Raw genomic sequence first — 19,436 nt, 5'->3', positions numbered from 1 at the left:
AAAGAGAATCTGTAGAACAAAAACCTATGATTCAGCCTCAACTCTCATTCACTCATCCTCCTGAGTCTATCAACTCTATCTCCAAACTAGGAGAGGTACTGAACCCATCCCTTTTCTTCTACATCAACCATTAACCAAATAAAATCTACCCTCACCTCATCCTGATTTCTGCTATCTATTCCCTGAGTGGGTCATTTCTATTCTTGACCCCATCTCAACCTCACCAGTGTTTCTTAAAGATTCAGAGAGATAATTCAGTGCTTGACTTGGATGAAGCTGATTCATGTTTGATCCCTTGCACCACAAATGGTCCCCTGAGCATCTCCAGGTGTGGCACCAAACCCAAAATTAAAAAAAAAAACAAACCAATACCTAGAGCAAAAGATTATATACAACTCCCTACCATGATGTACAATAATATAAAGTCTCTGTATTCCCCATATCACTTAATCTCCAACAAACTTCACATTTCCTCCTTACACCCCAGTTACACAGAATTTCCAAACATTCCTTGGGACACCATTCTTATTACCACTCGGAGATCTTCAACCTGGCACATAGCTCAAATGGGTTCAGATGCTCCCTCTCCCCTTCCATCACTCTAAATCTGGCCATCTTGTCATCACAACCTCTGAAGATTTCCTTTTCCATGTACAATCTCTTTCATATCACTCTAACTAACTCCATTATACCATCTTTCAAGTAAATACTGGAAATGTTCTTCTGTATCATTTACATTCACTAAGTGCTTATTTTTTATAGGAAAACTTTCAGCACCACCTAGGAATTGATGCTTACTTGCTCCTTAGTATGGAAAAATAACAATTCATTTAAAAAAAATAGTGCAATAAAAGAAGCTGAAGAATTTGTTTGTTGACTTACTTGGGATTTAATTACATGGGGTATTTTGATGAAAAGATGAAAAAATATTGTCATACATTATGGTGCTAATGTGTGGGAGTTTTTATTGTTTACTCCTGTCTCTTTCCTAGGGTTTTATTAATGAGCCAACTATCTTGTATGTGATAATGTATTACAATGAGTTCCATTTGGTTGTAGGTCAAGATAAAGTAGCACACTGTAATTTTAATGAAATGCTGTTTGCTTGGTGAATGGCAGAATCATCGAACACTCGCTTTTCTTCATAACGCATTTTAGCTGCACGCAAACAAACTGAAATAGACTCAGCTTCCCTACCATCTAGTGGACTGAAGTAGATAGAAAGGCAGGTGCTCAGTGAGCCAAAATGATAGTACAGTGGAGAGGGTATATTCAATCCCCGACATCCCATTGAATCCCCTGATCCCTCCCAGGAGTGATCTCTGAGCACAGAGTGAGGAATAAGTCATGAGAACCCAAGGTGTGACCTGAAAACCAAAAGAAAGAAATACAGGTGTTGCTCAGCAATCTAGTTTTACCTCTGGGGAAAAAAAAATAAAAACAGCCATGAACCAACGTGGCCTTAAACAGCTGCACGTAGCAGAGACTGACTTCCTACCTTGCCTTAACAAACTAGTAGCTCTCTGACAAGCGCACAGAGACTCAACACCTGGTGACTTCTCAGGAGCAGCAGCTCCATGGACACAAGCAGAGCATGGATGGCAGAGAAAGGAGGCATCTCCCTTCAACAGATAAACTTCAAACAGCGGCCAGCTCTTTACACCCACCTGTGTTAACTGCCAGCTCCCCACAACAGAGTGTGTGGTGGGAATGCCCCTGTTATCTCTGGCTTTTATCACTGTGGTAGAGAGAGAAAGAGGCTGCTCTTGTGGGCTGAGAGGATGGGTTTCAAGGATTTCTTTGCCTTTCATGTCAACCCTCCACCACCACTGTGAGATGAACTTGTACCATCTGCAATGCAGCCCAGTGTTTTGCAAGGAACAAGACAGACCAAACAAATACATGTTTATACAGGCATTTGCCATGGAGGCACAAAAACAAACCATCTTTGCCCAAAAGAACATTGACTCATCTTCCAGAAGGCAAAAAGACACTCTTTGTACTGCTTTTAGCTAATTTTTAAGCCAATACTTAAAGTGAGGAATCTAGTGTATACAAGTTCAACACTGGGATCCCTGGGATAATGAATTGACTTTTCAGCCCTATGTCAAAACTCTCTCCTTGTCATAAAGCATTTTGATCCTTTTTTCCTTCCCCCATACCTCACTAAGATGCTTCTGAACTTGTAGCAGAAACTCAGTTGATACTAAACATTTCTCAATTATTGTTCAAGATATAAGGAGCATGGCCAGAGATACAGTATGTAGGGCACTTGCCTTGACTTGGGTAACCCAGGTTCTATCCCCAGAAATCCATGTTTCCCTGAACCCATCCAGGAGTAAGCCTTAAGCACATCCAACTCTGACCCAAAAGTCAATTTAAAATAAATAAAAATAAAACTTAAAGTCTGGCTGGAGAGACAGTATAAAAAGGTAAGGCACTTGCCTTACATGTAGTTGAACCCACCTCAATACCTAACATCACATATGTTTCTCCATCCCTACAAGGAGTGATATATGAGCTCAGAATGAGGAGTAAGACATAGGCATAATCAGTGTAGGCTGAGAACAAAAAAACAAATTTAATGTGAATGTAAGGACTGTTAAATTTGGGAGTAATGGATATAGACATACTAACATATACAAAAAAATGGATGTATTTTATTTTCTCATTATAAACCACTGAAATGGTAGTGAACAGATATTTATCTGACACCTGGTATATTAGAGCTTAATTTTAGCACAATAGAAAATAATCACATTAGTTCTCTGTGTAAAACTCTGTAATTCTTGCAAAGCTCAGATATGATAAACTCAGGATGACAAATATGGAAGCCATTATGTAAGCAAAAACATTTTTTTTTCAGAAATGCTATCCCATTATTTTAAGCAGTCCCTGACATGTAAGGGACTCACATATCCTTACTAGTTTTTAAAAACGTACTAAACCATCTGAAGTCTCCAACACCAACGTCTTCATCTGCAGCTTGTATAGATTCTTCTTTCTGCTCATCTTCAATTGAAACCCCCTTCTCTAGAATTCTCCACACCTGCATACGAACATCCAGGTGTTCAGCTGTTTAAACAGAAACAACTACCAACATGCTTCTCTCTGTGTTACACTTACTCTCAGTGGACTGGGAAAAGCAGATGCTGTGGGCACAGCCCACAGCTAAAACAATAAAACAAAATAGAATTAAATAAAGATAAATGTAGCATGTTTTTCCCTCTGAAAAAGGTTAGCAGATTCAACTTCAGAAAAATAGTCATATCTGAAAAGCAGTTGTTCACTGAAAAAAAAATCAATGCCTGTATGTGTGTATACACACAGAGAACTCAGAAATGTGTATCCTGTATGTATATTGAATCATCAGAAATCGCCAGAGTTAGTGCATCAACAGTATGACACTCAAGCTAAACCTGTTAAAGGCATAAACCATTTTTCAGGAATTAAATCCTCTTTCAGAACCAGCTGACTTCATTTTCCAAAGCTAAGTCTTCTATAAGTCACTGAACTTTTTAAACCCTAAGTACTTAGAAAATCATTTTGGAAATAAATGTACATTTTGGGGGGGAAAATAAAATAATTGTGTTTTTATAAATTCTCAAGTACATGATGATTAAAATTCTGTCCAGGCTCTTCCATTTTTTATGCAAGGTTGTACATGTGTGAATACGTATCAGTGTGCTGCTGTGTATGTGAGTGTATGTTTGTGTGTGGAGTAAGGAGATGAGAATAATTAGTAGGGTCTTTTTCTGCTTGATTGTTAAACATTCTAATTACTTTAAGCACCATTACTACCACTCGCACATAAGCCATCCTTTGAAAATAATTTTCAACCTAAACTAAAATTGATGCTAATTTCTTCTGAGAACATCGCCAATATTAACACAATTTTGAGACTTACTTTTTTAATCTTAACAGGGATGTCAATATTCTACATGCACACAATGGAGATAATCTACTACCATCTGAAGTGGAACCAGGCAAGGAAACTCTTTAGAAACACTGCACATTTCTATAAACATGAAAAAGCCTTTACTACTAACTTGCTATTATTTTGATACCAAAGTATCTTCTTCTGTTCCTTCATGCAAAATTTACTTACATTAAAATTTTATTATTGGATCATTTTTTTCTCCCACTTCTGTACTGAAGAATTACATTTTTTTATTGTTATGTCAATAAGTCAACATTCTAGTACAGCTTGGACAGATATTTTTAATTAGTTTCTTTACTATGAACTCAATGGCTTCATGACATTATTTCTATAACAAAGTATAGCAAAGAGGATAAGAGAATTAGTACAGTGATTTAGAGTGCCTGCCTTTCAAGCATTTGATCATGAACTCAAATCCCCAGTGCCCATAAGTGCCAATGGTGGTCCTGAGAGCTCTTCAGTTTGAACATGGCAAATTTACTGTCTGTTCCTCGTATCATGAGAACTTCTGTCACCATTCCCCTTTCTCCACAGCTAGGTCTATGTGAGCACTAGATAAAAGGATGCAACCCCTGATGACACCACAAAGGAAAAGATGTGCAAGTGCTACAGCAGAACTGCAGCTACTAGTGAGCACTCAAGGGAGCACTGCAGCTATTCCGGGTCAGCTCAACTAGAGCATGCTTGTCTTAAATTTTATCATAATTCTTAAGAGAGCAAGCACTACTATGAGCACGATTGTGAAAGGTGAAAACCTTCGGTGAGCACACTGGTCAAGTGCGCCATCGCCACAATGCAGCAAATACCACAGCTAAAAGAATGTGATCAGCAAGCCAAGTGTATATTCAGTTCTTGGTCATTGCAACAACAACAAAAGGAAGGGGAGGCTTGAGAGAATGGGAGGTGAGAAAGGAGTAAAAATATATATCAAATAAGTCATATATTATAAATATTAATGAGATACTTTGATGGCCCTCATAAAAGTAGATTTTATAAGTAAACTAAGTCAGGAGAAGAAGCATAATTTATAAGAGATGGTGCTTACCAAAGATTTTAGACTGAATGAGATTTGCTGCTTGCCCTGGGGACTGCAAGAAAAACAAATAACACAAGGCTAAGCATGATGAATACTAACAGCATTACAAAATGATAGCTAGGATTCTTCAGCAAATATTTCCTGCAGTTCTTGTTTAATTTTTATTCTCTCACTGTGGCCATACTCCTTGGTGTTTGTGGGACCATATTTGGTACCAAGGATTGACCCAGTTAGGCTGCATGCAAGACATGTTCTCTCTCCTTCAGAAATGAGAATTCTTAATGAGAGTATCAAGGAAATTTATTATCAAGTCTTAATACATTTGCTAGCTATCACTTGTTGTTACATATAAGATGGATCTGAAGGAATAAACTGCTCGGTGTGTCACCACACAGAACTGGTTAGGACAGGTCTGAAGACCAGAAATAAAAACTTCTATCATCTGAGTTGCAACTATCACACTGCTCTAGATTTCTTAGTGGGGAGCCCCTACACCCAGCAGTGCTCAGGATTTAACCTTAGCTCTGTGCTCAAGGATCACTCCTGGTGGTGTTTGGAGACCATTTGGATACCAAAGGTAGAACATGAGTCAGCCAGGTTCTAGGCAAACACTTTTCCCATTGTGCTATTTTTCCAGCTCTCTGTTCTAGAGTCTTCAACATGTTTTGTGTGACCATTTGTCCCTACCATTTTGGTGTTGCATTCATATATATATAATCATACATTATATATAAAAAATATATTTTCACATATATTTTATCTATAATCTATATTCATTTGACCTCTGCCATCACTACATAATCTAGAAAAGCACAGCTATTTCTTAAAGTACTTTGTTAAGGTTTTCCAATCAATCTGAAACAAATCCAGTACAACAATTCAAAAACAAATTCATAAGATTTACGGTAGTTCTGGAGATGTACTTCTCAGCAGGGCAAGATGGGGCCTGGAATTAGTTCAAAGGATTGGAGTACAGTTATTGCATGTAAGAGATTCAGGTTAGATCCCAGGCACTGCATAGTCCCAGAACACTCCCAAGAGCAACCCCTTAGCAGAGCCAGGAGTAATTTGATCCTGAGCACTGTGTGAGAAAGACAAACAATAAAAAAGAATAGCAATATAACTGAGATAAAACTATCTAAAAACAAGAGGCCTCAAGCAAGGAACCTCTTTCCAAAGCCACTGTGAATGTTGCTATAATGATCAACTGCCCTAAAAACTGAAAAATTGCCAAAAGAAATCAAGTGAAAAATAAATATACCAGGGGCCGGGCGGTGGCGCTCGAGGTAAGGTGCCTGCCTTACCTGCGCTAGCCTAGGAGACGGACCGCGGTTCGATCCCCCGGCGTCCCATATGGTCCCCCAAGCCAGGAGCGACTTCTGAGCGCATAGCCAGGAGTAACCCCTGAGCGTCACCGGGTGTGGCCCAAAAACCAAAAAAAAAAAAATAAATAAATATACCAACTCTACAAATAGAATGGTCAGAAATAATATTCATACACTATCCTACCTAGTTAATAAAATATGTTACTAAAAAATTTAGGGGGGTGGTAAAGGTTGAGCCATATCTAGGTTGCTAAAAGGCTATTCCTGGCACTATGCTCAGAAGTGACTCCTAGAAGTACTCAGGATGTGGGTAATGGATTCAAATCAAGGTCATGACTAGCCTCTAGTTTTATAAATAATTACATCACAATATGGCTTTTCTTTAAATGATACAAATATTTTGTGTTATAAATCTTGTATTAGGGACTCAAGAAATAGTACAGCCAGTGGCGTTTGCCTTGCAAGCAGCCAATCCAGGACCAAAGACGGTTGGTTCGAATGCCGGTGTCCCATATGGTCCCCCGTGCCTGCCAGGAGCTATTTCTGAGCAGACAGCCAGGAGTAACCCCTGAGCAGCACCAGGTGTGGCCCAAAAACCAAAAAAAAAAAAAAAAAAAAGAAAAAAAGAAAAAAGAAATAGTACAGCAAATAGGGCACTTTCTTTGCACACAGCTGGCCTGGGTTCTATACCCAGAATACCATATGGTCCCCTAAGGGCAGAGCCAAGAATAATCCCTGAGTACCACCTGACATGACCCAAAAACAAACAAATCATGTATAAACTTCCCAATGGCTCTCATACATTGCAACAGTGAATAGACCTTGCCAGTTAAGCCTTAATATCCCATCAAATTAGTACCTTCTATTCCTACTTGCAATACCTTAATTCAAATTCTCAATCATCTCTCACACAAACTATTCTAATCAAAAGCTTCTACTTACTCTTCTTGACCAATCTCAAATGTCACTCCCTCTATGAAGATTCCTCAGCTACAGGAGCATGATTAATGAACTACAACTGCCAATACTCTACAAAGTCTTGGCACACAACATTCTTACAACTTAGATTACACTTGACTGCAATGCTGGCGGATAAAAATATCCCAATCATATGTCTGATTTGGGCTTTATTAAAAGGATAAAATGAAATAGGTTTAATTATAATAATACATTTTATTTAACCAGGTATGTTCATAATATTATTATTCTAACATGTAACCAATATTAAAAAATATATTGAGGTCGGAGAGATAGCACTGCAGTAGTGCATTTTCCTTGCATTCAGTAGATGCAGGACGGACCTAGTTGGATCCCCGGAGTCCCATATAGTCCCCCAAGCCAGAAGTGATTTCTTTTTTTTGGGGGGGGGGTCACACCCAGCAGTGCTCAGGGGTCACTCCTGGATCTACACTCAGAAATCGCCCCTGGCAGGCACGGGGACCATATGGGATGCCAGGATTCAAACCACCAATCCTTCTGAACGCAAGGCAAAGGCCTTACCTCCATGCTATCTCTCCGGTCCCCAGGAGTGATTTCTAAGCGCATAACCAGGAGTAACCCCTGAGTGTCACTCGGTGTAGCCCAGAAACAAACAAAAAATATATAACCAGGTGTTCTACAATTTTATGTTAGTTCTTTGGAATCCACTATGTAGTTTACATTTATAATACTTCACATTTAGTCACTATATCGTCATCAAATATAATCTGGATTTGAGTGTCATAAATTTTATACTTAAAAAAGCAGAATTGACATATACAATTTGCCTCAAATGTACTTGATAGTTTCATAACTACATCAAAGATAAACTCCTATTTATGTTTTATTTTAGACATTTGTGGTGGTGGTGGGGCTCAAACTCAGAATTTCACCCATGCTAAGGCATACATTCTACTGCTGAGCTCCATTTCATGGGCATCAACTTTTGTTTTAAACTGAAATAAAATTATCACTCAACATTCACCTCTTTACACTAGCTACATTTCAAGAGCTCAATAGCTACATACAGCTAGTAGCTATTCTACTGAACCAAGAAGCTCTACTGTAATTATTTGTGTATTCACTTGTCTTCCCCACTAAGTCAGGTCATGTCTAATTTATACAAACCTCCACATTGTCTAGCATAAGGCTTGGCAGTTAAGTGGAGCTTTCTAAGTTTGTTCACTAAGGAAAGAAAGATAGATGGAGAAATCACTTGACTCTATTGCAACATTAAATCAAGAGTACTCTTTCCTAAAGATTACAAATGGCAATTTTTGTGGCTATAAACACATGTACATATATACATGCACAGAACTAATGGCCTGCATAAAAACTACTTAAGACTAAGTACATTTCCTTTATTATTGATTCCTTCAATAATAAAATTACTTCATACATATCACCCTCTCTTCTGTTATGTTACTTTTTCTGCTCTTAATATATTTCTGGGGTTTTTATGTAGCACTCCATATTTTCACATTCTCAAGCTGCTTCTTTAATTCTGCCTTACCTTTTCAAATTATATTTTAAGCTTCTGAAGACAAGGGGGGATTCCTTGTACTTTAAAATTACTCTCACACATGGCTCACAAGTAATAACAAAGCACGATATTTTAATATATGACATATAATCAATTTTCAGGTGATTTCTTTTTCATTAAAACTTTTCCCAATCAATTCAAGAATCCCAACCTCTCAGTATTCACATTTATACCACTACCTCTGGAGAGCTAGGACCAGAGATCTACCACATTTTCTATGTGTGATGATGTATTCTGCATGTAATTATCCTTTCCCCAAAAAGGTGGAATTTTTCCAAACTTTGTCACATACCACACATTACCTTGTTACAGTCCTCTCAACAAAAACGTAAAATGTGTCCTTCTAAAGGAGATGTGGCTCAGTTGCAGAACATTTGCATTTCCAAGTTTGATGCCTGGCACACAACCTCTGTCCCCACCCCTCAAAAAAAAAAGAAAGCAAAAACCAAGAGTCTATGTGAAACACGCGGAAAATAGAAAAAATAAAAGCCAGATCCGCTAAATTGTTGTCACTGCAGTATAAAGAAACAAATCAAGCACATTACCAACCAAAGCAAATTTTTATGTGCTAGGGAGTGGGATAAAATAGTGAAGGGATTCAATGGACTGCATTGGAAAGATTTTAGTACTTGAGTGGTGAGTATGAAGTAACAACACAGAGCCATAACAATATTTATAGTCTTGTATACCAACTGAAACAAAAGATGCTTTAATAAAGGCTGCTCTCTGTCCCCATTTGTCACTCTGATCTCCCTCTACCAGTCAAAGAATGTAGCAGCAATACAATAGAAGAGAATCCTATAAGGGGTAGATAGTTTGGTCTTGTTAGTCACATCTTGCTGCTAACAAATAACTCTGATAAGTCTTTGCACACATACATTCCACAAAGGGGACTATAAGAGACTTAACTTTAATTCTATTAAATAGAAATATGAAAAGAAACCAAATGAAAATGACACTAAGATGTCTTGGTGAAGGAGTCACAGGGTGCCTCTAGGTCTGTGTTGACATTCTCTCTCCTCTGTTTGGATAGCTCTTGAATGGCCTGCAATTCCTCAGGTGTGAACTTGGGGGTTAATACCACACTGTCATAATCAAATTCTTCATTGAGGGAAAAGGGCTGAACTTCATCTCCGAATACCTAGCAAAGGTAGCAGAAAAGGAAAACCATGTGATCATTGTAAAGAAGATAGAGCTGAAAACTCAAACTCCCTATTAATATTTAATCAAAAAAATTTTAGACTTTAGTACTCTCAGCTGATTAAGCTGTTTTTAAGTAAAGGAATAAATTGAATTATTCAATTTGACCTAATTTAAGCTTCTTAATATGCCCCATTTGTACTATCCTACATCTGAATGAATATCATTAACTAGTTCTGCCCACAGCAGAAATCAAAAAGTCTCTTTTGCACACATTCATTGTTTTTACCACTTGTATTGTTGGGCTAGTAGTAACTGATAACACTGAGTTACATTAAAATATGAGAAAATATACTTTAAAATTTATATCAACCTTAAATAACAGCCATCATTTGCTAAAAAAATTTTTAAAACAATTTTTCAAAGATAAAAATAACATAAATAATATGCTTACTCTTCATAAATATTTATAGTTCCTGGGCCTATAACAGGTTGAATTTAAAAGTTCAGTTTCAGACCCAAGGATGTGGCTCAGTGGTAGTGGTTCTGCATGCATGAGATTGGCAGTTCAATCCTGTCCCTACCCCACATCAATAGGTGCAGTGCCCAGAGACACATGCACTATCATGTATGCAACTAGTATGACCCCCGACATCAGACTAAAACCAACATAAAAGAGGGAAATGTGAAATATAAAAATATATCATCTTAAAGTTAAAGCTTCAGAATTTCTTTTATTCTATTATAAAGGTTTTAAATACTGTATATAAGACATCATGCCTGCAAAGAGATATGACAATAGTATATCAAGTTGTTTATAATCTAAGTTTTAAAGACCTCCTAAAAAAAGGCAGATTTTTCAAAAGCATATTTTCCAATAAACAAGAGACTGCCTTAAATCTCCTTGTAACATCCTCTAAACAGCCTTTCCAAAAGCAAATGGAGTGTGAGGCAATGAAATCATCAAGGAACCTCTATGCAGCTCTATAGCACATATGATGATGCTGAAAAATGAAAAACTATGATTTATACAAGAATGGGAGGCCTAAAGCTACAATCAACTTAAATATTCTTGCGTAGCAAATGATCCTATTGTATGCATTTGGCAATATTTTTGAAGTGGACCATATTGCAAAGAAACCACATGCTGTTGTTCTTACAGGTGATTCAATCAGTATGTCTTCTTGTGTGCTCTGCAAGCTGTGTCTCTCGGTTTGGTGTGCAGTACTAATGACAAGAACACCTACTGGGCCTTTCTTAGTAAAGTAAGCCAAAGAACAATCCTAGAAACAGTAACAGGAGTTGCAGGAGTGCGTTCCCACAGGTGCCAACCCTAGCAGTAGGTGACCCTTTGTGCAGAAACAACCTTTGAGAGCCCTGCCAGGAGACACAGTCACTCCCTTCTGCAAGGTTAAGCAACTTGCCCAAGGCCACACAATTAGTAAGGAAGAGAAGCAAGATTTGAATCTGGGGCAATCTATCTCAGTCAAAGCTTCCCCTTAACAACAGCAAAAACCCATCAAAAATCTACTGTGATGTTATCACTAAGCCAAGCCATGGGTTTTTGGAAGAAAAGTTCTTTTCTGAATAAGCCAAAGGAATTTGCACAGTGGCTCATTAAAAATATGTAACCAAATGCTGGAGACATGGTACAGTGGATAGGGCACTTGCTTCGCATGCAACCAACAATGTTTGACCTCTCAGCTTGATCGCCCAGTCCCATTTCGGTCTCTTTCTGAAAGTAGATTAGATATCATCTCAAGCAAAGTGACAGTAGGGCAATATTGCTAAGACCAGCTCAAAAGATGAAACACTATACAAGCTCTATACAAACACTATACAAACATATACCACATGTTCCTTTCCCAAATACAAGAGTTCTGCTATCTATAGCTCTACTCAGCAATACTGAAGTCCTGCAAATACTTGGCCACACCCTAAGCCTAAGGAGCCACACACCTAAGGAGCCCCAAGAAATGTCATGGTGGACCCCTGTGTCTAATCAGTGCTGGTTGTGACCCAAAAACTTAAAAACAAAAAACTCCACAATTTTGACCACAAACAGTTTTACATACAAAAGTTAAATTCCTCTAACCTTTTTCTGGTTATAAAACATTATCAAACATCACATTTAGAGACCACAAGCACTTCTCAGACACATCAATAATTTGTATTTATTTGCTCATTTTCTAACTCTCTGATTCCAGCTCTTAATAAAAATGGAAAGTTTGTCCAGGCCTGGAAGAAATGTACCCCAGTGAAAAATGTGCACCTCTTTGGTTGGCAGATGAAACAGTTATCACTCAGAAATAGCAACACAGACCTGGGAAAACATACAATTTCACAAAGACACTAGTTTCAGACAGGAAACTATTTTTTTGTCCCCCTCTCACCAATTTTTTTCACCAAATGATGTCAAACTAAACAAGTCTCAGAGCCTGCTGTGTACACAAAACAAAATTCTGAGCAGAGCAAATAGAGTGTAAACCAATGGAGTTCGAGTGTCAGGGGTCATCTCAGAAGTCAAATGCAATGGAGAGAGTGATTAAAATCAAGAGTAAGAGAGCTGGGAGGAAGCTCAAAGGGCCAGTATTCATGCTGTGCACATGAGATATCTGAGTTTTGTCCTGGCACTGCCAGGAGCAACCCTCAGGCAACATTCCAGGAGTAGCCCATGAGGACTGGTAGGTGTGGCTTGAAAAATCAAAAATAAAATCAAACTAGCACAAATCCATGAGAATTAGACAGTAGTATTTAAGTTACTGATGCCTCTATTCTGAATAGCTATAAACCAGCGACTGAAACATGCATGTTGATTTGACTAAAACAAAAGTGACTGAAACATTTATGCTGGACAATGAATGAGGAACATGGGAAAGGAAACAGAAACAAGAGGGAACATCAAATATAATTATTTTGTGAAGAGCAGAAAGGGTAAAACTGACGAATAGTCTAAGATGGGCTAAAAGGAAAGGTAAGGTAGTGTCCTTGCTCAGATAAGGATGGGAGACTTGAACATGCTTACCGTGTTGTGGGAGGGAGAACCAATGATGAACAAGAAAGAGAACCAAGATCCTATCATCTTTTTTTCTTCCAGTTTTAAGGCCACACCTGGAGGTGCTTAGGAATTACTCCTGGCCCTGCACTCGGGAATTACTCCTGGCAGTGCTTGAAGGACCATAAGTGATGCCGAGGATAGGACCATCTGGGATACCAGGGATTGAACCCAGATCAGCTGCTTACAAGGCAAATGCCCTATCCACTGGGTATTGTCCCAGCCCTGATCTTACCATCTTCTATCTGGAAATCATAGCCCAGAGGTCACAAGGATGTTTATTTTTATGCTGATACAATAAATATTTACTACAAGGCACCATACGAATGGCACAAGAAACTCAGCACCAATTCTAACCTTTCTGAACTTTAATGAAAGAGATTACCCATGAGTGAATTTAATGTTCCAAGAAAAGGAGCACATAAAAAACTCAAAGTAAACTTGAGGCTCATTGTCACTGCATGGTGAAGACAGCATTCTGAGCTTTGAACTGACAGCTTTTAAAATAAAGTAAGGTTGTGTGTCTATGGATATATTTCAGATATCAGCGACAGTGGCACACTTGGAGAAGTCTCTTCTTTCAAGCTAGCTTCATTCTAGGGTTCTAAGCTATTAAGACTCCAAGATTTTTAGATTACAGACTGAAATCCTGACTCATTTCAAAGAGAAGAATTTATGCAATGGAACACCAAATCCCCTGCCTTGAAACAGAAAACAACTGTGAATTAAGTTATTAACTTGTTATTTTTGCCTAAGGAGCTGCTGAGAGAAATATGTGGATTTCAGGTGTCTAATTTCAGATCTAATTGAAATCTTTTGGTAGCCTCTCAGGAAATAGAATTTGTACACTAATAGAAAACTTCTACTTAAAATTGCTCATGTGATTTTGTCTAACAGAGACTGTTACAGAAAGAATCATTTTCATTCACAGAAGTACACAGGCAAATTAAAGAAAACAGAACTAATGCTCAGATCAATAATGCAGCATTTAGCTGTAGGCTATCTAACAAAGTAATATAGTAAATAAACTGTCTTTATAAGTTAAAAAACTTAGAGTCCCATTATGAGTTGAAAAAAACAGAAGCTCTTATTAAAAGATGAACATAGGTTTCTTCTTTGACCTTTTCTATGGTTGGAGATGCAGAAGAGAAATCACAATTTTTCATTTTCTTAATACAAACTATTTTTATGTTAAGAACTCTTTAAGAGCTCTCCAAAACTTTCAAAATTCATCAAAATAAAATAACTAAATATTTATTTTAAAATAAAAGCTAGAAGGTTATTAAGAAAGGTTTAATTCTATGTGAAAAAAAATCTACATGTATAAAAACAGTGATAAATTAAATTAATTAAATTAGTCCAATCCATATCAGTAAGCTTATGGTGTCTTATTAGGCAATTAAGGAAAAGTCCAGGCATTCATGATAAATTTGCATATTTTTGGAATGAAATCACAGAAATCTCTGAGCATTTCAGGCCTAAATTAGCCCTTTGGCAAGTTTTTATAAAAAATATTAAAATAATTAAACATAAACCACCTTTTATGAAATATGTTTAAAAATTATGGAAATAAATGATGATGCTCTTCTAATACTAGAGCTTTAAAGTAAGTTTTAAACTACTCTAAAATAGTATAATTTTAACTCCAATTTTTTAATGTTTACATTTTGGAACAAAAGATGCAATCATATGTTGAGTATTAACTTGTATTTTACCAAATATTTGATAAATTCTGGAAATCATTTTTTGCCCTCTACCTTCATCAACTAAAATCATTTTACAACGATTTTTGTAACCACTGGCCAGTCTAGTAATTCATGTGGTTACAACTGAAGTAAAAATATGAACAAGTCTTTAAAAGAAACTAATTCCTGCTAGAAATAACCTTGCAATTTTAGTTTCTTAGTACTCAGAAAAAGCAATCTATAATACTAAAAACATGCTCAAACGTAGCTATCCCTGACAGTTTATCTGGGAACCAATTTGGTATTTTAATATAAGCCAGAAAGCATTTTACATATGCTTTTGTGATGTCCATGAACAAAAGTTCTATAAGAAAGAGGTGATTTACATTTGAAATGCATGGACTTTCTGATTGACTGTTTTGATATCAGAATAACTTTAAATTACTAGCATCTGAGTGATAGCTTAGATACCTTAAAGAATTTATTAGGAAACAGAAATGAGTTTGTAAATAACTTCTTGTGCCTGATTCTCTTCCATGCTCCTTCCCATCACCGAATTAGCAGCCTTCGCTAATGATTTGTGTGTGTGTGTGTTTGTGTGTGTGTGTGTGTGTGTGTGTGTGTGTATCTGAAGAATAGCAAATGATAACAAAAGATTCAATTTTAGGAGTCAGAGATAATGTGTAGGATTACAATACATGGCTTGTATACAGTCAACCCTGATTAAATCCCTAGTACTATATGTCCACCCCTCCCAAACATCAATGACATAGCCTTCAAAGTCCCAGTTCACCACTGGATGAGGTTCTGGAGACCCCTAAGGAAACCCAGTACTGCCCAGGTAATCCCTAGTTCCATAGAGACTGAGCAACACAACATCCTCAAGTACTAACACTGTACCCTAACTGCAGTTGGTCCAATACTGCCAGGCTTCCTGAGCATTGCTATAAAACCCCACCATTCATCTAACAATAGTAAGAACCAAAACGATGCACAATGCCCATGTTGTACATTGAAGGCAGTAAAGAATGACAGGATTCATGTATCTCCCATGAAATTCATGACTAGATAGGTTGTCACATCCTTCCTGTGAACAGACAGGACTGGTCACCAATAGAAACAGGCAGAAAAGTTGACTCCAAACACTGAGGGAACATAAGGGCCCCTGGTTATTTCCCAGCCTCAAGGTAAGACAATCACTTGACTTGGGACAGTGAAGTACAGTATCCTAAGGTTGGGGGGGGGGGGGAGAGTGAGAGAGACTTTTTTTCTACAACATCATTGGCAGGCAGAGCAATATAGGCAGATTATAGCCAATGCTAAAAAGGATTCTCATATTCCCTGTCAGGTACCAGGGTCAGGCTGTCTCAGGATTTAGAGGCTAGCAGGCCAATGTACCCTGCATGTCCAAAACACAGTAGAGTTACAAAAAGAAGAAATCCTTGTCCTTGATCATCCCAGCTTTGCTAAAGCAGTTAAAAGACTCCACAGATTATTTCTGGAGAGAAATCAACTCCAATCTCCTTTCAGCCACTGAATTAACATTGGGATTCTCTCCAAGAGCAGCTGGCTTTACTTTAACTAATACAAAAATGTCTGTATGATCATAGAAAAAATAATAAAAAGGAGATATGGCCAGCTCACACTAAAAGCTATGAGAAATTGCCTACAGTTTCTGATGCAAAGTCCCCAGGTAGCACTGTCCTCTAGCATGACATACATCATGAAACTGAAATCGTTTCCATTTAATTCATAATTGCACCCTGAGCTTAAAAAGATATACTCGTGTTAAAAAGAGAGGTAGCCATGAGTGGCACCCAATTAGGTAAGTTAAATTCTCAATTTTTCCAGCCTCTGTAAAGGACAATGGATAATATCCAGGAAATTTTGATACAGATAAATTTCCCATAAGCACCTCTTCCATTTGTTGGTGAGCACTTCTGACAGTGGGCTGTGGCTTTATTCCAGGGGCAGGAGGCCAGGTCGTGGAGGGGGTGTAGGAAGGCATGCTCATGCAGAGGTCCTGTTCCACTTCTCCTGGAAGCAGCATCAAATCTGTTGGACACAAAATATTTCACTTAATCCTGTTACCCAGTTCACAATTTCCCTCAATTTCAACAGAGTCAAAAGGACAAGGAAAGTAGCATTCACCATGCCTACCTTGTCTTATTTGAGAACCTAACTCAAGGCACTGTCCTTTCTATAAGATAGAAGCACTCAGTGCATTTACTTTTATGTAATTAAAAAAAATTACATCATACCTAATAAGTCTTGGAAAAATAATTGTTTGGGGGTCTACATAATCACACTTTCCACCACCACCCCAGTCTACTATCTACTTTGTAGGAAAAAAAAAACAAGGTTAAGAACATGCTCGTTTGACTCATTTTCCAATATATTTCTGAAGGGTAGAACTCATTTTCTCCTGAAACAAAAAGAAAGTATCTCAAAAAAAAAACATAATATTTAAAAGACAATTATGTCATAAGGAAAGAACCTTAATTTTTAACAGAACAATGAAATACTTTGTATTATTCCAATGTATAGTCCAAGGTTCAGTCCTTGAAACAACATGGTTCCAGCTTTGTTAACATAGACACATGTGGGACCAAAGTGATAACACAGCAATAGGGCATTTGCCTTGCATGTAGATGAACTGGGATGGGCCTGGGTTCAAAGCCTGGCAGCCCATATAGTCCCCTGAGCTTGCCAGGAGTGCTTTCTGAGCACAGAGCCAGGAGTAACCCCTGAGTGCCACTAGGTGTGGCCCAAAAACAAACAAAAGAAAGCAGTCACATTTACTGAATAACCAGTATTGGCTATATATATTGGATACATTCCTTTATTTCTGAATGTGGATATGTGGTAGGTATCTAGTCATCTCCCTTAGCTTTCTCTAAGGAGGACAAAGAAAGACGTTAGGAACATCACTGGCCTCCTCCTCAGTCTAAGTTTTCAGAGAACCAGAAGGATGGTTAGAGATGGTCTATGTGCAGCTGCCATGATGCTGCTGTCTGCTCTTCAATGATGATCTTAATTAAGACACTAATTAAGTTCCTAGTGGAAATGATTAATTAATAACAAACATGCTTTGATTGTTTCCTATGGCAGTGTATCTAGATATATATAATTCAAACAATTTATATATATTTTTAAACTCAGGCTGATGGAATGACTGGCTTTCCAATGTCCTACTCTATGAACTCAAAGCCAAAGTACCTCACTAAGATATGAAAGAGATCCTTGCAATAATAATTTTCAGACACAAAAGAGAGAAGGGCCGGAAGTTACAGCTCACCTCATGAAGCTCACCACAAACAGGGATGAGCTTAGTTGGAGAAATAACTACATTTTGAACTATCCTAATAATGAGAATGTATGAGGGAAATAGAAAGCCTGCCTAGAGTACAGGCGGGGGTTGGGTAGGGAGGAGGGAGATTTGGGACATTGGTGATGGGAATGTTGCACTGGTGATAGGTGGTGTTCTTTACATGACTGAAACCTAAACACAATCATGTATGTAATCAAGGTATTTAAATAAAATATATTAAAAAATCAACACTGAACTTATAGACTCTTATACAAAAAAAAAAAAAAAAAAAAAAAGAGCCCTGATAAATCTACCTTAGACTGGTACAAGCTTAGATAGAAACTTGCCAAACATAAAGGCATGAAGAGAAAGATTTAGGTCTCTTAATGAGAGAACCATCACATCTGGACCCATTGACCTGCAAACATCAATTAAAATATGAAATCAAAATCAATCCTACTTCTGGGCTATCTAAAAACCTGATTGGCAGTAACATGCACTGAAGTGGAGGCATTGCCATCCCTTTGCAGATACACTTTACTTCCCTAATGTGCTTGCAAAGAAGGTAATGTTTTCCACAAAACAGTTTCTTTCATAAAAATTCTACTGCCATAGGAACAATCTTTTCAGCACAACAGGACTTAGTATCCTCTGAATTTAAAATTCTTGTCCCTTGCTGCTTCGATGAAAAAGTAAAATGCACAGCTGCATAGCTATCGGTGCTTAACATATATCTATTGGTGCCTTCTACATCGCAAATTCTCAGTAAATACTTGCAAATAGGAAATGAATTTCCTGCATCTCAACTTTTAAACTCAATAGCAAGTATCAAGTCAACCTGTCAATAGAACCTTGTGGAGGATATAAAATATGCATAGTCCTTACTCTCAAGTATCAAATTTTGTTACAGGGATAAAATGTTTATATACAAAATCAGAGAATAAGCAAGAATAAAATTGAATGACTTTAGTTTAACAAAGAACAGATTTGTAAAAGAGTGAAATCGGAGAGGATGGGAATAGTCTGATAAGGTATCAGTTATGGAAGGGATATATCTCAGCAATAGCACTTGCATGTGTGAGGCCTGAGGTTTACCTCAAAAAAAAAAAAAAAACCATTCTATGAAGAAAATAACCTTATCCTTAGTAATTTTACCATCATGGGTGGGTTACATATTTATTCATACTCTCTTGGAATGAAATTATTATGTCCAGTAATGATTAAAAAAATGAATTATTAAGGTTCTCTGCAAAAGTTTCTAAAACTCTTGAGTTTTTTAGAAACTCAATCTCACCTTAGATTATTTATAAAATCCATCAAAGGCCTTATTTTCCTCTAAACTGAATACCATCATTGAGGTTAATGCACATTGTAAGACTAAACAGATGTATAAACATTGAGTAGAAATAAAAAATGATCAGACT

At 37.4% G+C, this 19,436-nt stretch overlaps 1 protein-coding gene across 2 annotated transcripts in view; it reads right to left on the bottom strand.

Annotated features, from left to right (window-relative positions):
• Window positions 1–9,576: 9,576 nt before the first annotated feature.
• Window positions 9,577–19,436, bottom strand: part of IFTAP (intraflagellar transport associated protein) — an 87,218-nt gene continuing 77,358 nt past the window's right edge. For both annotated transcript variants that reach the window (XM_049779898.1, XM_049779899.1), the window contains 2 exons: window positions 16,618–16,757; window positions 9,577–9,963 (listed from right to left, as the gene is read on the bottom strand). In XM_049779898.1, the coding sequence (XP_049635855.1) occupies window positions 9,781–9,963; window positions 16,618–16,757 (323 nt within the window). In that variant the 3' untranslated portion in view covers window positions 9,577–9,780. The remainder of the gene's footprint in view (window positions 9,964–16,617; window positions 16,758–19,436) is intronic.

Source organism: Suncus etruscus, chromosome 9 (genome assembly GCF_024139225.1).
Source record: "Suncus etruscus isolate mSunEtr1 chromosome 9, mSunEtr1.pri.cur, whole genome shotgun sequence".
In the NCBI taxonomy this organism is placed as follows: Eukaryota; Metazoa; Chordata; class Mammalia; order Eulipotyphla; family Soricidae; genus Suncus; species Suncus etruscus.
This window is presented reverse-complemented; position numbering and strand designations above follow the sequence as displayed.